Here is a 12,880-nt window from a genome sequence, read left to right as displayed (position 1 = left end):
GGATTTCTGATCTACAGAACTGTGAGATAATTAATGGGTGTTATAAGGCACTAAACTTACAGTAATTCGTTACACAGCAATAGAAAACTAATATATTTAAAAGAAGCAAAAGGGGAAAGTGTCCTCATATTTTATTCACTGTTAGGTATGTCTTGATAGATGCATGAAAAAAGTCTTATGCTAGCAAATCATGTACCTGGGCCTCATCTGGGACATACTCTGCCAGAGATCTCTAGTAGTCATCATTGAAGTTTGCTGGCAAAAAGTTGCAGCCTCCTAGTAGCATTTCCTAAAGGAATTGCTAGAACTAGATTATAGGAATAGGATTGGAACAATGGATAAGAAATCTTCTAGAAGAGGTATTAATACTGATTTAGATTGCTCTGAGCCTGTTGGAAGTATACTACTTCTGAATGATAAACAGGAGTATTTTAATAAAACATTATATTGAGAAAAAAATTAGTATTTGCTTTTATGTAGAGATCAGATAATGTACTATATATTGAAGAACTTAAATTTTTTAAAACTGAGCTTTAGTTTTATTTATTTAGCACAGATAAATCCTTCTTGTGCCAACCAAATTTTTGTTAGTTTTCCAAAATACTTGTCTCCAACCCATGAATTGCTAATGAAGTTTTTATTTTCATCTACCCATTAATTTTTGTGCTTATTTTTCCTATATTGTCACCTTTATGTAAGAAAAGTAGTGCTAATGGAAAGATGATGAGAGGCTAAGACTGTCAAAAGGTCAGAAATTTGAGTTACAATATTTTAAGGTTGTGAAAGGCCAGTCCTTCTTATATAGAAAAGGAAACTTTTCCAAGCTATGTAGTATTTAGTGTATAAAATTTCAGTTTTGATAGTGGTGAAATTTTAAATTATAATCTTGAGATATATGCTATATGATAAATAATAGTATGCTTTCTTTAATGCATGTGAACATATAATGCTGAAAAGACTATTACCACAGAATTATTCTTTAAAAAAAAAAACAAACTAGGATTTTGTTAAAGACATCAATAGCAATACCTATATATAAATTCCTTTCTTACCTGAAACACTCATGTCACCAGTTTGGGCACAAACTTAGGTGTTTTTCAAAGGAACAAACAATAAAGAACGAGCTAGCACACCAGTGTGTTCGGGCTGAGGATTTAAAAGATATTGTTCAAGAAAGTAAACTGAGTGCTGAAAGGAAAGCGTTGTGTACAAACCATCAATCCACTGTTGTTCACATAGCAGTAAAAATATGTAAAGAACAATGATGCTAAAATTGTTCTGAAGTAAGGACTGTTTGTTGTGGGAAAAACTAATACTCTTGGAAGTTAGGAGGCTGTTACTGTATATACCACTTGCTCCTAGTTGTTTCATTCTATTAGTAGGTAGCAAATTATCCTGGAATCATATAGTACTTTAGTCTAGCATTCCATTCAATTTGATGAAAATACCTTTTGAAGATACATTCTGAGCCTTAAAAACGGCTGATATTGACAGTACTGTTAAGATGCACTGCCAGCAGATTTATACCTTTCATTTCAGTGTATGACTGTAATGTTTTCTAAGAAAGATTTAAAAATCAGCTGATTAAGCGTAACTATTTATGGATTGAAACACTCAAGTGTATCTCATTCAGAACACTTCAGTTTGGAAAGGTGGTGTTCATATTTGGGGATGTTTCTGAAAGTAGCCATTGGATAAACTGCCTAAGGAATCTGTCAAGTTATACCAGGTTTTATTCCTTCTGAAATGTATTCTACCTGTTTTCCTTAAAATGTCTTCATTGATTGAATGGTTAATATCTGTAGTAATATTTTAGGTACCTGTTGGATTCTTAAAGGAAGATTATTTATTTTCAAATTTGCTGCTATAATTGAAAATTTACTAACTGGTCCTGTTGACTGTGCCTTTCATCGCTGTTTCTCTGTGCCACAATCGTTCATGTGTATTTGAAATAAAGAAATAAAAAAAGCCATGTTGAATTCAAGATTCTTTATAATAAAAGTACATAAAACTTAATGAGTTGCAGATTGTTTATTATTAATTTTAACAAACACTAATACAGTATAGTTTATTTGATCTATTTTCAGTTAGAAAATAGGAGTAGGTCCTGTATTTGGATCTTTGACGTCTTTAAAAAATAAAAAGCCTTAACTGCTATGACAGTGAATCAGTGTTATATAGGTGTTCACGCTATCATCATACACATGATGCAATTCCCAAAATAAGAGCAGCTGTCATGGGTTGTGTCAATCTAATTCGTTTTGTTTTTTTGCACAGAAAATGCTGTTGATGTTTAGGGTATGTAATACAAGTGATTCCTGCTTGAGTTACATTACAGGATAAGTAGGCTTTTGAAGGTGAGATTGAGGTCATGTGGTATATATAAATGTTTAAAATACAGCACGTGAGAAATGGCGCTTCAGTGCTCCTAGTCAGGGAGGTGTGTTACTACCATGCTGTCCAAATGAACACTCCTTTGAAGTAATGCTTGCTTCATATTAAAAAGAGTTTTATTTGGCATAGTGCCTAACGCATTTGACTGCTAACCAGAAAGCTGGCAGTTCAAACCCACCAGCCGTTCCATGGAAGGAAGACTGGGCAATACTTCTGTAAAGAAAGATTTACCTCCTCAGAAACCCAAAGGGGGTTGCTATGAGTTGAATCAACTCAATGGCAGCGAGTTTGGTTTTGTTTTTTATATTTTCTCCATGCTCTTATCACTGTTGTATGAATGAGTAAAATACATGCTTTAGTTCCAAAAATATTTATTACAGAAATGTACACGTCATTAGTTTAAAGGAATGTATTGGATAATAGCATTCACATGTATTTCCTCCTTTGCAAACTTTACACTTTTAAGATATATCTACAAGGATAATTTATTTACAAACTTTACATGAAATCTCCATCACTTTTTACCAATACTTCTGACACAGCTCTGACTGAATATCCTCATTTTTCTTTTCATTTCACTCTGTACTTGTAGAAAGAACACAGCGTGTGAGTAAAGTTCCATCCCAGTGCTAGTGACAGTCCATAGAGTAGAATGAGAGGTGCAAATGGATAGAGAAGAATTACCGTGTTTTTCAAAAATGGCAGTGCTGGAAAAGAAACATCCAAATTAATTTTTTTTAAAAAAAAGGAAATTGATATGACTAATAAATGAACAATTTGAAAGACAGTTCTTACTACAACATGTGAGGCCAAAAAGGAAAGTATCTTTGAATCAACAGAATGATGCTATCAGCCAAAACTATACTACAGTTCTTTGTTGCTTCCTAAGGCTCTGAAGAAACTGAGAAAATGGATTATTTCAGCACAAATGCTGAGTGAGACCTGAATCTGGAACTAAGACAAGAGTGAGGGACAAACATCACAAATATTAGGAAGTGATGGATATAAGCCTATGACAACTTCAGAAGCCTCAAAGTCGATCTTAAAGTACCAACAGAGAAATGTTACAGGAAAAAAACTCAGCCATTTGAGATTTCCCAATGTTAAATAGCATGACATCCTTGCTTTGAGAAGATAACATCTCAACTCTACTATCTCAAGCTTTAGGAAAGAACTGAAACTCTGGCCCCCAGATTTATTTCTTTTTTGCTCACTGAGTACTTAGTGGGATCCTACTGAAATTGTGCTGTACTCCCAAGGAACTTGTTCTCAATGGAAAGGAGTGGCCAGGAGAGTTCTCAGAAATCCCGAGAGAAACCACAGCATTGCAGTGTTCTAAGCACAATTTAAAACACTTAAAAATTCCTAAGAAACCTGGATATAAAATGTCACAAACAGCTTCCCCAAAGCAAAGTATTAAAATCTGAGGCCGGCTGAGAGGTCCTGGTAGATGACCCATGGGAGGAATAGGGACAAATCTATGACTGGTGGAGCCTGTTAGATCTAAGGAGTGTGTATTTAAAGTTCCAGTCATTCAAAACAAGGGCCAAAAAAAAAAAAAGGCTAACACAAAAATTTCAATTTTGTTTAGCTCTATTTAACACAGATAATTTCTTACCATGAAGAATACAGTTTTTTTTTTTATTCATACTAAAAATGAACTCACTGCAAGATTTAACATTTACAAACATCCTAAGGTTAGTTCTCTAATCACAGAAAACCATACAGTAGTCATAAAAACTGAAAATGAGGCAAAAGGATGACTCAAAAAGATTTCAAACAGACTCAAATTCATATATCCACATGCCCACATCTGACTCAACCTTTTCTTCACTGTACCCTACTACTGGTAACCCAGAAACTGAAACTATGGGGGGGGGGGGAAAGGGAGAGGAAAATTGTCTTGGATTTCTACAAGTTAGCTGGAGATGATCAAATAATCGTTTAACATGTTTGCTTGAAACTAAAATTTGCTATACTGCAGCTATGTCACTCTAACTGTGTGGCCAGGAGCAAGTTACTTCCAATCTCCAAGCGTTAGTTTCCTCATTTGAAAAATGGGGATCAGAAAACCTGTATGATACAATTATTGTGAAGATTAAATGGATAATACATCTAAAATACTTGGGACACTGCCTATAAGGGCTCCATAAAAGTAAGATGTTAATATTACTATTATAGCTTCCTCCCTCCCTGCTAGGTTCCCAATTACAAAACAAGAAAAATTTTAATTACTTACCACTGTATCCTAGGAACGTTACATATATATAATAGCCAACTGCTATCAACCATAAAGTATTTCCAATGAAATATCCAATAAATGTGTCTGTTAGGATAACATCTGCCAGAAGATATACATACAATGAATCTCATAACCAGTGCATACAATGAAGAGTTTCTGATAATATTTTGAGAACTGCTACTTACAATTGATGAAAAAAAGCTGGATAAAATGCAAAATGACAAGGAGTGGATAGAAAGCATTTAGATGCACATCAAAGGCATAGCCCCATTCCACATCATAATCACGACTCTGTCGTTTCACTAAATACTTGTTAGAGATGAACCTGAAAGGCAAAATTAAAATAATTTTCAAAATACAATTAATAATAAAATTAACTCTATAATACATACTGATTACCTTCTATGTGCCAGGCAGGCACTATTTTTAAATACAAGAGATACAGTAGTAAACAGACAAAAATCCTTGCCTTCGATCTAGAGGGAGAAGACCCTCAGTAATTTAACTAAAATAATTAAATGTATGTCAGAAGGTACAAAGAAAAAAAAAGCAGTAAAGAAAGAGTATGAAGTTGAGGTGCAATTTTAAATCAGAAGGCCATGAGAAAGTACTACAGGGAAAAGACCCAAGGGCAGTGATTAGAATGACCCAGGTGTGCTTGAGGAATGATAGAGACCAGTGTGCCAGGAATACATGAAAACAAAGAAATGAAAATAAAACCCGAAAGGAAAACAGCCAGATTTCATAATGCCTTGTAGGCTAATTTTAAGACGTTTGGCTTTTACTCTTGGTGAAATGAGAAGCTATTAAGGAGTTTCTGTAAAAGTGTCTGACTTTTTTGACAAGATCCCTTTTGCTGCTGATCTGAGAACAAACGGGACAAGAGTGGAAGCAGGGAGACCACTAAGAAGGCTACTGCAAGGAAGAGATGAACAAACAGGATAGTAACAGTGGAGGTGTTAAGATGCAAGAATACTATATTTGTAGGGGAGTAAAACGATTTAAGGGTTAGATGTAGAGAAATGTTTTTGTTTTTTTTTTTTAAACAAATGAAAAGATAGAGCTGCCACTAACAGAGGTGGGGATGGCTGCAGAAGAGTAGTTTGGGGGCAGAAAAGAGTGTACAAATTTAGATTTGAACCTGTTAGAACTAAAGATGCCTATCAGTATGGAAAGGAGCTCTGGTGGCACAGTGCCTAAGGCATCTGATTGCTAACCAGGTTGGCAGCTCAAACCCACCACCCTCTCCGCAGAAGGAAGATAAGATGGGGCATTCTGCTTCTGTAAAGATTTACCACCTTGGAAACCCAATGGGGGTTCTATGAGTTGGAATTAACTCAATGGCAGTGAGAGAGACCAGTATGGAGAGTAAGAAGCTCTATTAGTGTGGTAGTTAAGGCACTTGGCTGCTAACAAAAAAGGTCAGTGGTTCAAACCCATCAATATTCCACAGAAGAAAGATGTAGCAATCTGCTTCTGTAAAGATATACAGCCTTGGAAACCCAATGGGGCAGTTCTACTCTGCCCTATAAGGTCACAACTGACTTGATGGCAGTAGTCTTTTTTTTTTTTTTTTGGTTTATCAGTGTAGAGCAAAAAGGTATATACACAAGTCTAGAAGAAACTCCAAATCGGAGCCAGCAACTCGTCAGGGTATAGATGCTATTAAAGCCATGGGCCTGAATGAGATCACCAAAAGAATAAGCATAATAAATAGGCCCAAGGCCTAATAGGTGGGCCATCTCCCTGTTAAAAGATCAGGGAAGGAGAAACCAGTAAGAAAAGAGAAACCAATGACATTCTCTAACCAGAAGGGCAATTACTCAAGCTTAAGTCACTTTACAGCATGGTCAACTAGTTGCTTGGCTCAATGATCAATCAATGAAAAGTAAGATATACAGGTAACAGAAACGTAGATCTTCAAAGAAATGCTATTCCCGCAATGGAAACAAAAAGAAGAAAGAAACAGGGAGAACATGGCACAGTGCTAATAAAATAGTCCTGTGTTTAGTTAAAGGAGCCCTGGTGACCAAGTGGTTAAGTGTTCAGCTGCTAACCAAAAGGCAGGCAGTTTGAACCCACCAGCCACTCCACAGAAGAAAGATGTGGCAGTCCTGCTTCTGTAAAGATTCGAACCTTGGAAATCCTATGGGCAGTTCTACTCTGCCCTATAGGGTCATAAGGAGCTCTGGTAGTGTAGTGCCTAAGGCATTTGACTGCTAACCAGAAGGCTGGTGGTTCAAACTCACCAGCCACTCCTCAGAAGGAAGGTTGGGCAATCTACTTCTGTAGTGTTACTGCCTTGGAAACCTAAGGAGGGGTCGCTATGAGTCAGAGACAACTCGATGGCACGATGGCACGTAACAACAACAACAACATAGGGTCATTATGAGATGGAAATGAATTGACAGCAATGGGTAGGGCACGTAATTATCTGAAAATGTAAACAAACAAACAAACAAAACAAACACTCTTCATTTGAGTAAATTGGTACTTAACATCATTCATTTTAGCCAAGAACATATGCCATTAAAAATTTTATGACTGTCAACCACTCGGAAAGGAATCAAAATAGGAGATCCTGGATAGAGTGGGAGAAAAATGTAGAACAAGACACAAAATCATAAAAAAGACCAGGCTTACTGGTCAGAGACTGGTGAAACCCCCGAGATTATGGCCCCCAATCAGCCTTTGGGCCTAGAAGTGAACTCCCTCCTCTGGTTTCCAGCCAAACAATAGACAGGTGTGTAAGGTGAACATTTACACAAGGTAGGTACACTCCTAAGAACAATCAACCATGGGAGATCAGAAGGGCAATATTTACACAAGGGCAGGAATGCATAGGAAAGGAGGATATTGGGAAAAGGTAACCACAGGGAGGAAGAGTGGGAAGAGAGCTGTTATGGGCATTGCAATCAATGTCATGAAACAAAATGTGTATGAACTTATGTATGGAAAATAAATTTGTTCTGTAAACTTTCACCCCCATTACAAAAAAAAAAAATTATGGCATATAGCTGACTACCAAAGATAATTTTCATTAACGGGGTCATTCTCTAGCTGGCCCAGCCAGCCCTTCACTTGTTCCAAGCTCCTCAGTCTATGCCTTACCTCCAGAATACAGACATTCCTTCTGAGAGCTCAAAGGCAACTGTGATTTTCACCGCTCACCTCCATTTTTAGGGACACCAGTCATGCCCTTATCTTGGCCCAGACTGTTGTCTCTAGGTTCAAAGTCCTCTATCCCAATTTCTCCTGTTTCCATCGAGTCGGTGACAACCCCATGTGTTGCAAAGCAGAACTGCTCCACAGGGTTTTCAAGGCTGTGACCTTCTAGAAGCAGACTCCCAGGCCTTCCTCGAGGTACATACAGGTGGGTTCGAACTGCCAACCTTTCAGTTATTATGGCAGAGTACACCATTGTTTGTACCATCCAGGAACTTGTTAACCTTTATTTCTACTAATATTCAACCGGGAGCTCTGGTAGCATAGTGGCTAAAGCACTTGACTGCTAACCAGAAGGCTGGCGGTTCAAACCCACCAGCCACTCCTTGGAAGGAAGGTTGGGCAATCTACTTCCGTAGTGATACTGCCTCGGAAACCCAAGTAGGGGTCGCTATGAGTCGGGGCTGACTCGACGGCACATAACAACAACAACAATATTCAACCAGCTACTTAAACTCAACATACTCAACATACAATCTACACCTCCACCTGCCACCTACTAGTACCTAAGCCAAAAACGTACAGGCCACCCCAAAGGAGCCCTTAGCTGCCTTCTCTTCCCCACCCCTCACCAGATCCAGTTACCATGGGAAGCTCTATAATCCATCTCTCTCCTGTTCCTATTACCAATACGTGTCAAGGCCGCCTCTTCTCTGAACAGACCCCTGCAATTATATCCAGCCTTGCACACTTCTCCAACTCCTCTATGCCACAGAAAAGAATTTTCCTAAAATGTGAATTTGGTGTTATTTTCTTACTTCAAAGTTCCCCACTTCTCTGCTGCCCCCACCCCAACAAACACATGCAGCCTGTGAGCTGAAGTCTAGGGTTTTTTTTCCCTGAATTACATTAAGGCCAAGTTCTCTTCCCCAGCCAGTGTCACCCTATGCTTCCAGAGCTGGCATGTTTTTCCACACTTATATGCCTTTGCACTTGCAATTGCTGGTATCAGGAATCAACGATCTCCATTTCCTCAAAACACCTCCTCATGCCAGTTCCTGTGGCATTTCTGAAATAATCAAAACTACATGTAATAATCATTTCTATTTCTAGTTCCTCACAAAATTCACATAACATGGGTGTTCAAAAATACACTGAGTATTTTACTATATAACTCAATCTATAATGCAGACTCATATTAAAGACACAGAACTCCAGGACAGCTTGGTTTCTGTGACCCTACAGTCACTACACTCAGAAAGCTTGCTACAAATTAAACTATTATTCAATCCTTTATTGATTGAAATATTTTCATAGGCCATTAGTTTGGCAGGCATATTTTAAAACTGAACGTATCTGACATTAGTTAGCACTATTAACTTAGGCCAGATTCTAGATTAACAGCATACAGCAATTTATTGACTACCTGTTGTTACTGCTGTTGTGTGCTGTTGAGTCGATTCTGACTCATAACGACCCTACAAGACAGAGCAGAACTGCCCCCATGGGGTTTCCTACGCTGTAATCATTACAGTAGGAGATTGTCAGGTCTTTCCTCCCACAGAGTGACTGGTGGGTTTGAACCACTGACCCGTCTGTTTGTAGCCAAGCACTTAACCATTGTGCCACCAGGTCTTCTTATGAACTACCAAGTACATATAAAAGCTATACTGTAAATCAGAAGTTATAAGGAAAGCAAAAAAGGTGACATCAGAGGATATAATCTCAGATTATTTTTCAATTAAAATAACAATAACTACCATTCATTGAACACATACCATGTGCCAAATACTTTTCATACCACAATCTTCTCAAAACCTTAAAAAATACACTAGTTCCATTTTACAGTAGAGGAAACTAGGACTTAGAGTCACACAGTCATCAAATGACTGAGCTGGCACTTGAACCCAGGTCTCTCTGAGACTGATATGTTCCATTGTGTTTTCTCAGATACCACCATGCCTATTCAACCAGTCGGCCCCAACTGAAATCACTTGCCACATCCATCCCCTTCATCTAGCATGCCAACCACAGAGTAGTACTTATCTGTGAGATTTGAAAAGCCACATACTAGATTTATACACCAAGGAGTCCTAAAGGAGCTCTGGTGGCGTAGCGGATAAGGCATCTGACTGCTAACCAGAATGTCAGCAGTTCAAACCCACCAGCCACTCCGCAGAAGGAAGATGGAGCAATCTACTTCTGTAAAGATTATAGCCTTGGAGAGCTATGAGTGGAATAAACTCAGTGCCAGTGAGTTTGGTTTTGGTTAGAGTCCTTAGGTGACAAGCGACTAAGTATTCGACTATTAACCTTAAGTTTGGTAGTTTGAACCCACTCAGGGGCACCTCAGAAAACATGCTAGTGAACTGCTTCTGAAAGTCACAGCCTGAAAACTCTATACAGCAGTTCTACTCTGAACATACAGGGTCACTATGAGTCAGAACTGACTCAACTAACAAGATCTATACAGAAAATGTTGTTGTTGGGTGCCATTGAGTTGGGTTTCGATTCAGTGACCCCATGTGTCAGAATACAAGTGCCCACAGGGTTTTCCAGACTGTAATCATCATAGGAATGGATCGCCAGATCTCTTCTCCCATGGAGCTGCTTGGGGGGTTTAACTGCCAATCTTTCAGTTAGCAGCCAATATACTAGTTATTAAAGCAAGCCCAAACAAAAACAGACTAAAAACCCTTTCAACAAAACCTGTGTATATGTGTTTTATTCTCAGCAAGAAGGCACCAGAAATTTTTTTTTTTAAATCTTCATTTTCAAGTGTACTTCATTTTAATGCCAAAGAAAGATTCCATGAAATAGCCCTCTAGATGTTATATACTCAGAAGTGGTCTCCACTAACACATGTGCTTGAACTGTGCTATTATCTAAACAACTTAAGCACAATTGGTTAAATGCATACTATTTTTGCAAAATCAGGGATTTGTTAGTATGATATAATCATTATTTCAATTTAATTTTGTTGCAGTTTGACATTACAGACCATCCATCCCTTCAAGAATTTTCTGACAGATGTATTAACAGAGGGTACGAGTTATAATAATCTTGGCTGTCAAAACTAATCCTGTCAATCAATCTACCTTAGTTCCACTTCCATGAACTACTGTATCGCTGAAGGGAATGGGTACTCTGGCAGTACCTGAAAAACCAGAATTATGGTACTTACCACATTAAAGTTGATATGAGAAGACCAACGCCTACACAGTCTATGAATACAACCCAAAGGAGAAGCTTTATCGTCTCAAAAAATCCCATGTCCAATACAAAGCCAAATCCTATAGTGGACACTGAAAGAAAGGATTTGCAAGATTCATTCAGGCTCTGTGCTTTGTTCTGGGGATATAGGACACAGCCCCTGCCCTCCAGATTTCCATAGTCTAATGGGAGCTCTGGTAGCCTGGTGCCTAAGGCACTTGACTGCTAACTAGAAGGCTGGCGGTTCAAACCCACCAGCCACTCCTCAGAAGGAAGATGGGGCAATCTACTTCTGTAGTGATACTGCCTTGGAAACCCAAGGAGGGGTTACTATGAGTCAGGTCCGACTTGACGGTACATAACAATGGAAGAGGCAGATAGGTAAACAAACCCCAAAAATATTATTTATTATGTATAACTGATGTAGAAATGCATTCCATCTTTGAACACAGAATGGCCATGGTGATATTTTAAGCTTACTGAGGAGGGTCTTTGGCTGGTTAGTTCACCCCAGCATTTAGAACAGCACCAGTACAGAGAAGGCACATGTATCTTATCTTCAATTAAAAGGGGAAAAATTGTACATACTTCAGCACCCAAAAGGTGGTTAGAACTCTTTCACTACACTGTTGGAGAACTTAAAAGTAGTTTCTCAAGTCACATCAGTGTTTTACAACTCTCACTCTTGGTTTGCCGGACTGTGAAATGCAATTTCCAACCTCAGTATTTGTCTTCACAGAAGTTGGCATTTGGGTATCACTAGTTAAAACACCTGGAATGAATCTGTCCCCTGCTTTTAAAAGAACTAAGTTTACACTCAGGTATCATCTGCTTTAGACTTGCAGAATCAAGGGGAACCAATCTACTTTCCTGTGAGATTTCTGAGGTTTCACAAAACAGCTCCAAATATCCCAAAATTCTGACCCACAAGGCAACTGTAACAAAAACTCTTCCACAGGTCAAGTCCAACATGAATCGCTCAATTTGTTCTTCAAGTCTACTGCATATAAACCAGTACTTACCACACAGCCAAATACTCAAAAGGACCAAAAAAGCAGGGTCATCTCTGGCCCACTGATCCTTTGTCTGCTTTCGATAATGAAAGTTTCTATAAACTCTCTGTGGGGAAGTGAACAGGTAGAGCATCTGCCAGGCAGCAAACTCAAAGTCCATCTGCCGAAAACGAAAAAGCCTTCTCAAGTACTTGTAGCGTTTTGCTCCAGCTGTGTGTCTTGCAGCATCCCTCGAATTCAAGGCGCCATTCCCCTGTATTTGGGAATTCATTGAAATACTTGGTAACATCTTCCTAAACAGAAGAAAAAAACATCTCCTTTACAAATAATCTGAAGAAATTTCTAGCTAGTAGCACACCTTTTCCCATTTAAAAGCAGGGAGGTCACGATACATTGTCATCCTGACTCCTTACAAAGGTCAGGGGTCAAAAGAGAACAGAGTTGACACTGAAACTTGTTCTGGGGCTTGAGAACTGCTTATTGCAATGGCAACACCAAGCCTTTCTGAATGTGATAACACACAGGGTCCAAGCATTTCACACACTCCTCTCGATCCACCCACGGCCACATGAAGTAATTAGTCTTTACAGCAGGAAGAGGAAACAGATGCTGGGTAGAAAGTAACTTCCCATGTTCACCTCTCAGAGAGATGGGGACAAGATTCCAATTCAGAAAGTCCGACTCCAAATTCAATGCTCTTTAACCATAGAGCTTTTAATGGAAATTCTTTGTTTAAACTGATTAGAAAATGTTACAGAAAATCTAAAATAAATGGCTTATCCACACAAGTCCATCAGCCTATGGCAAGCAAACTACTCCACTAGAGTGTGATACTGAAACAAAGCAAAGCTCA

At 38.6% G+C, this 12,880-nt stretch overlaps 1 protein-coding gene across 1 annotated transcript; it reads right to left on the bottom strand.

Annotated features, from left to right (window-relative positions):
- Positions 1 to 2,964: 2,964 nt before the first annotated feature.
- Positions 2,965 to 12,360, bottom strand: UNC50 (unc-50 inner nuclear membrane RNA binding protein). Its single transcript, XM_007959459.2, has 5 exons — positions 12,037 to 12,360; positions 10,986 to 11,106; positions 4,822 to 4,961; positions 4,634 to 4,735; positions 2,965 to 3,101 (listed from the first exon to the last, which is right to left on the bottom strand). The coding sequence occupies exons 1-5, from the start codon at positions 12,314 to 12,316 to the stop codon at positions 2,965 to 2,967; spliced, it is 780 nt and encodes a 259-aa protein (XP_007957650.1). The 5' UTR covers positions 12,317 to 12,360.
- Positions 12,361 to 12,880: the final 520 nt, after the last annotated feature.

This window comes from Orycteropus afer, unplaced genomic scaffold (genome assembly GCF_000298275.1).
Source record: "Orycteropus afer afer isolate SDZICR_OR568_19922 unplaced genomic scaffold, OryAfe1.0 scaffold00017, whole genome shotgun sequence".
NCBI lineage: Eukaryota > Metazoa > Chordata > Mammalia > Tubulidentata > Orycteropodidae > Orycteropus > Orycteropus afer.
This window is presented reverse-complemented; position numbering and strand designations above follow the sequence as displayed.

Excerpts from the sequence above, each read along its gene's own strand:
- UNC50 (XM_007959459.2), bottom strand. The coding sequence starts at position 12,316 with ATGTTACCAAGTATTTCAATGAATTCCCAAATACAGGGGAATGGCGCC. Across the intron at positions 11,107-12,036 it reads TTTGAGTATTTGGCTGTGTG|TGTCCACTATAGGATTTGGC; the intron begins GTAAGTACTGGT and ends CCTTTCTTTCAG. Across the intron at positions 4,962-10,985 it reads CTCATATCAACTTTAATGTG|GTTCATCTCTAACAAGTATT; the intron begins GTAAGTACCATA and ends TTTGCCTTTCAG.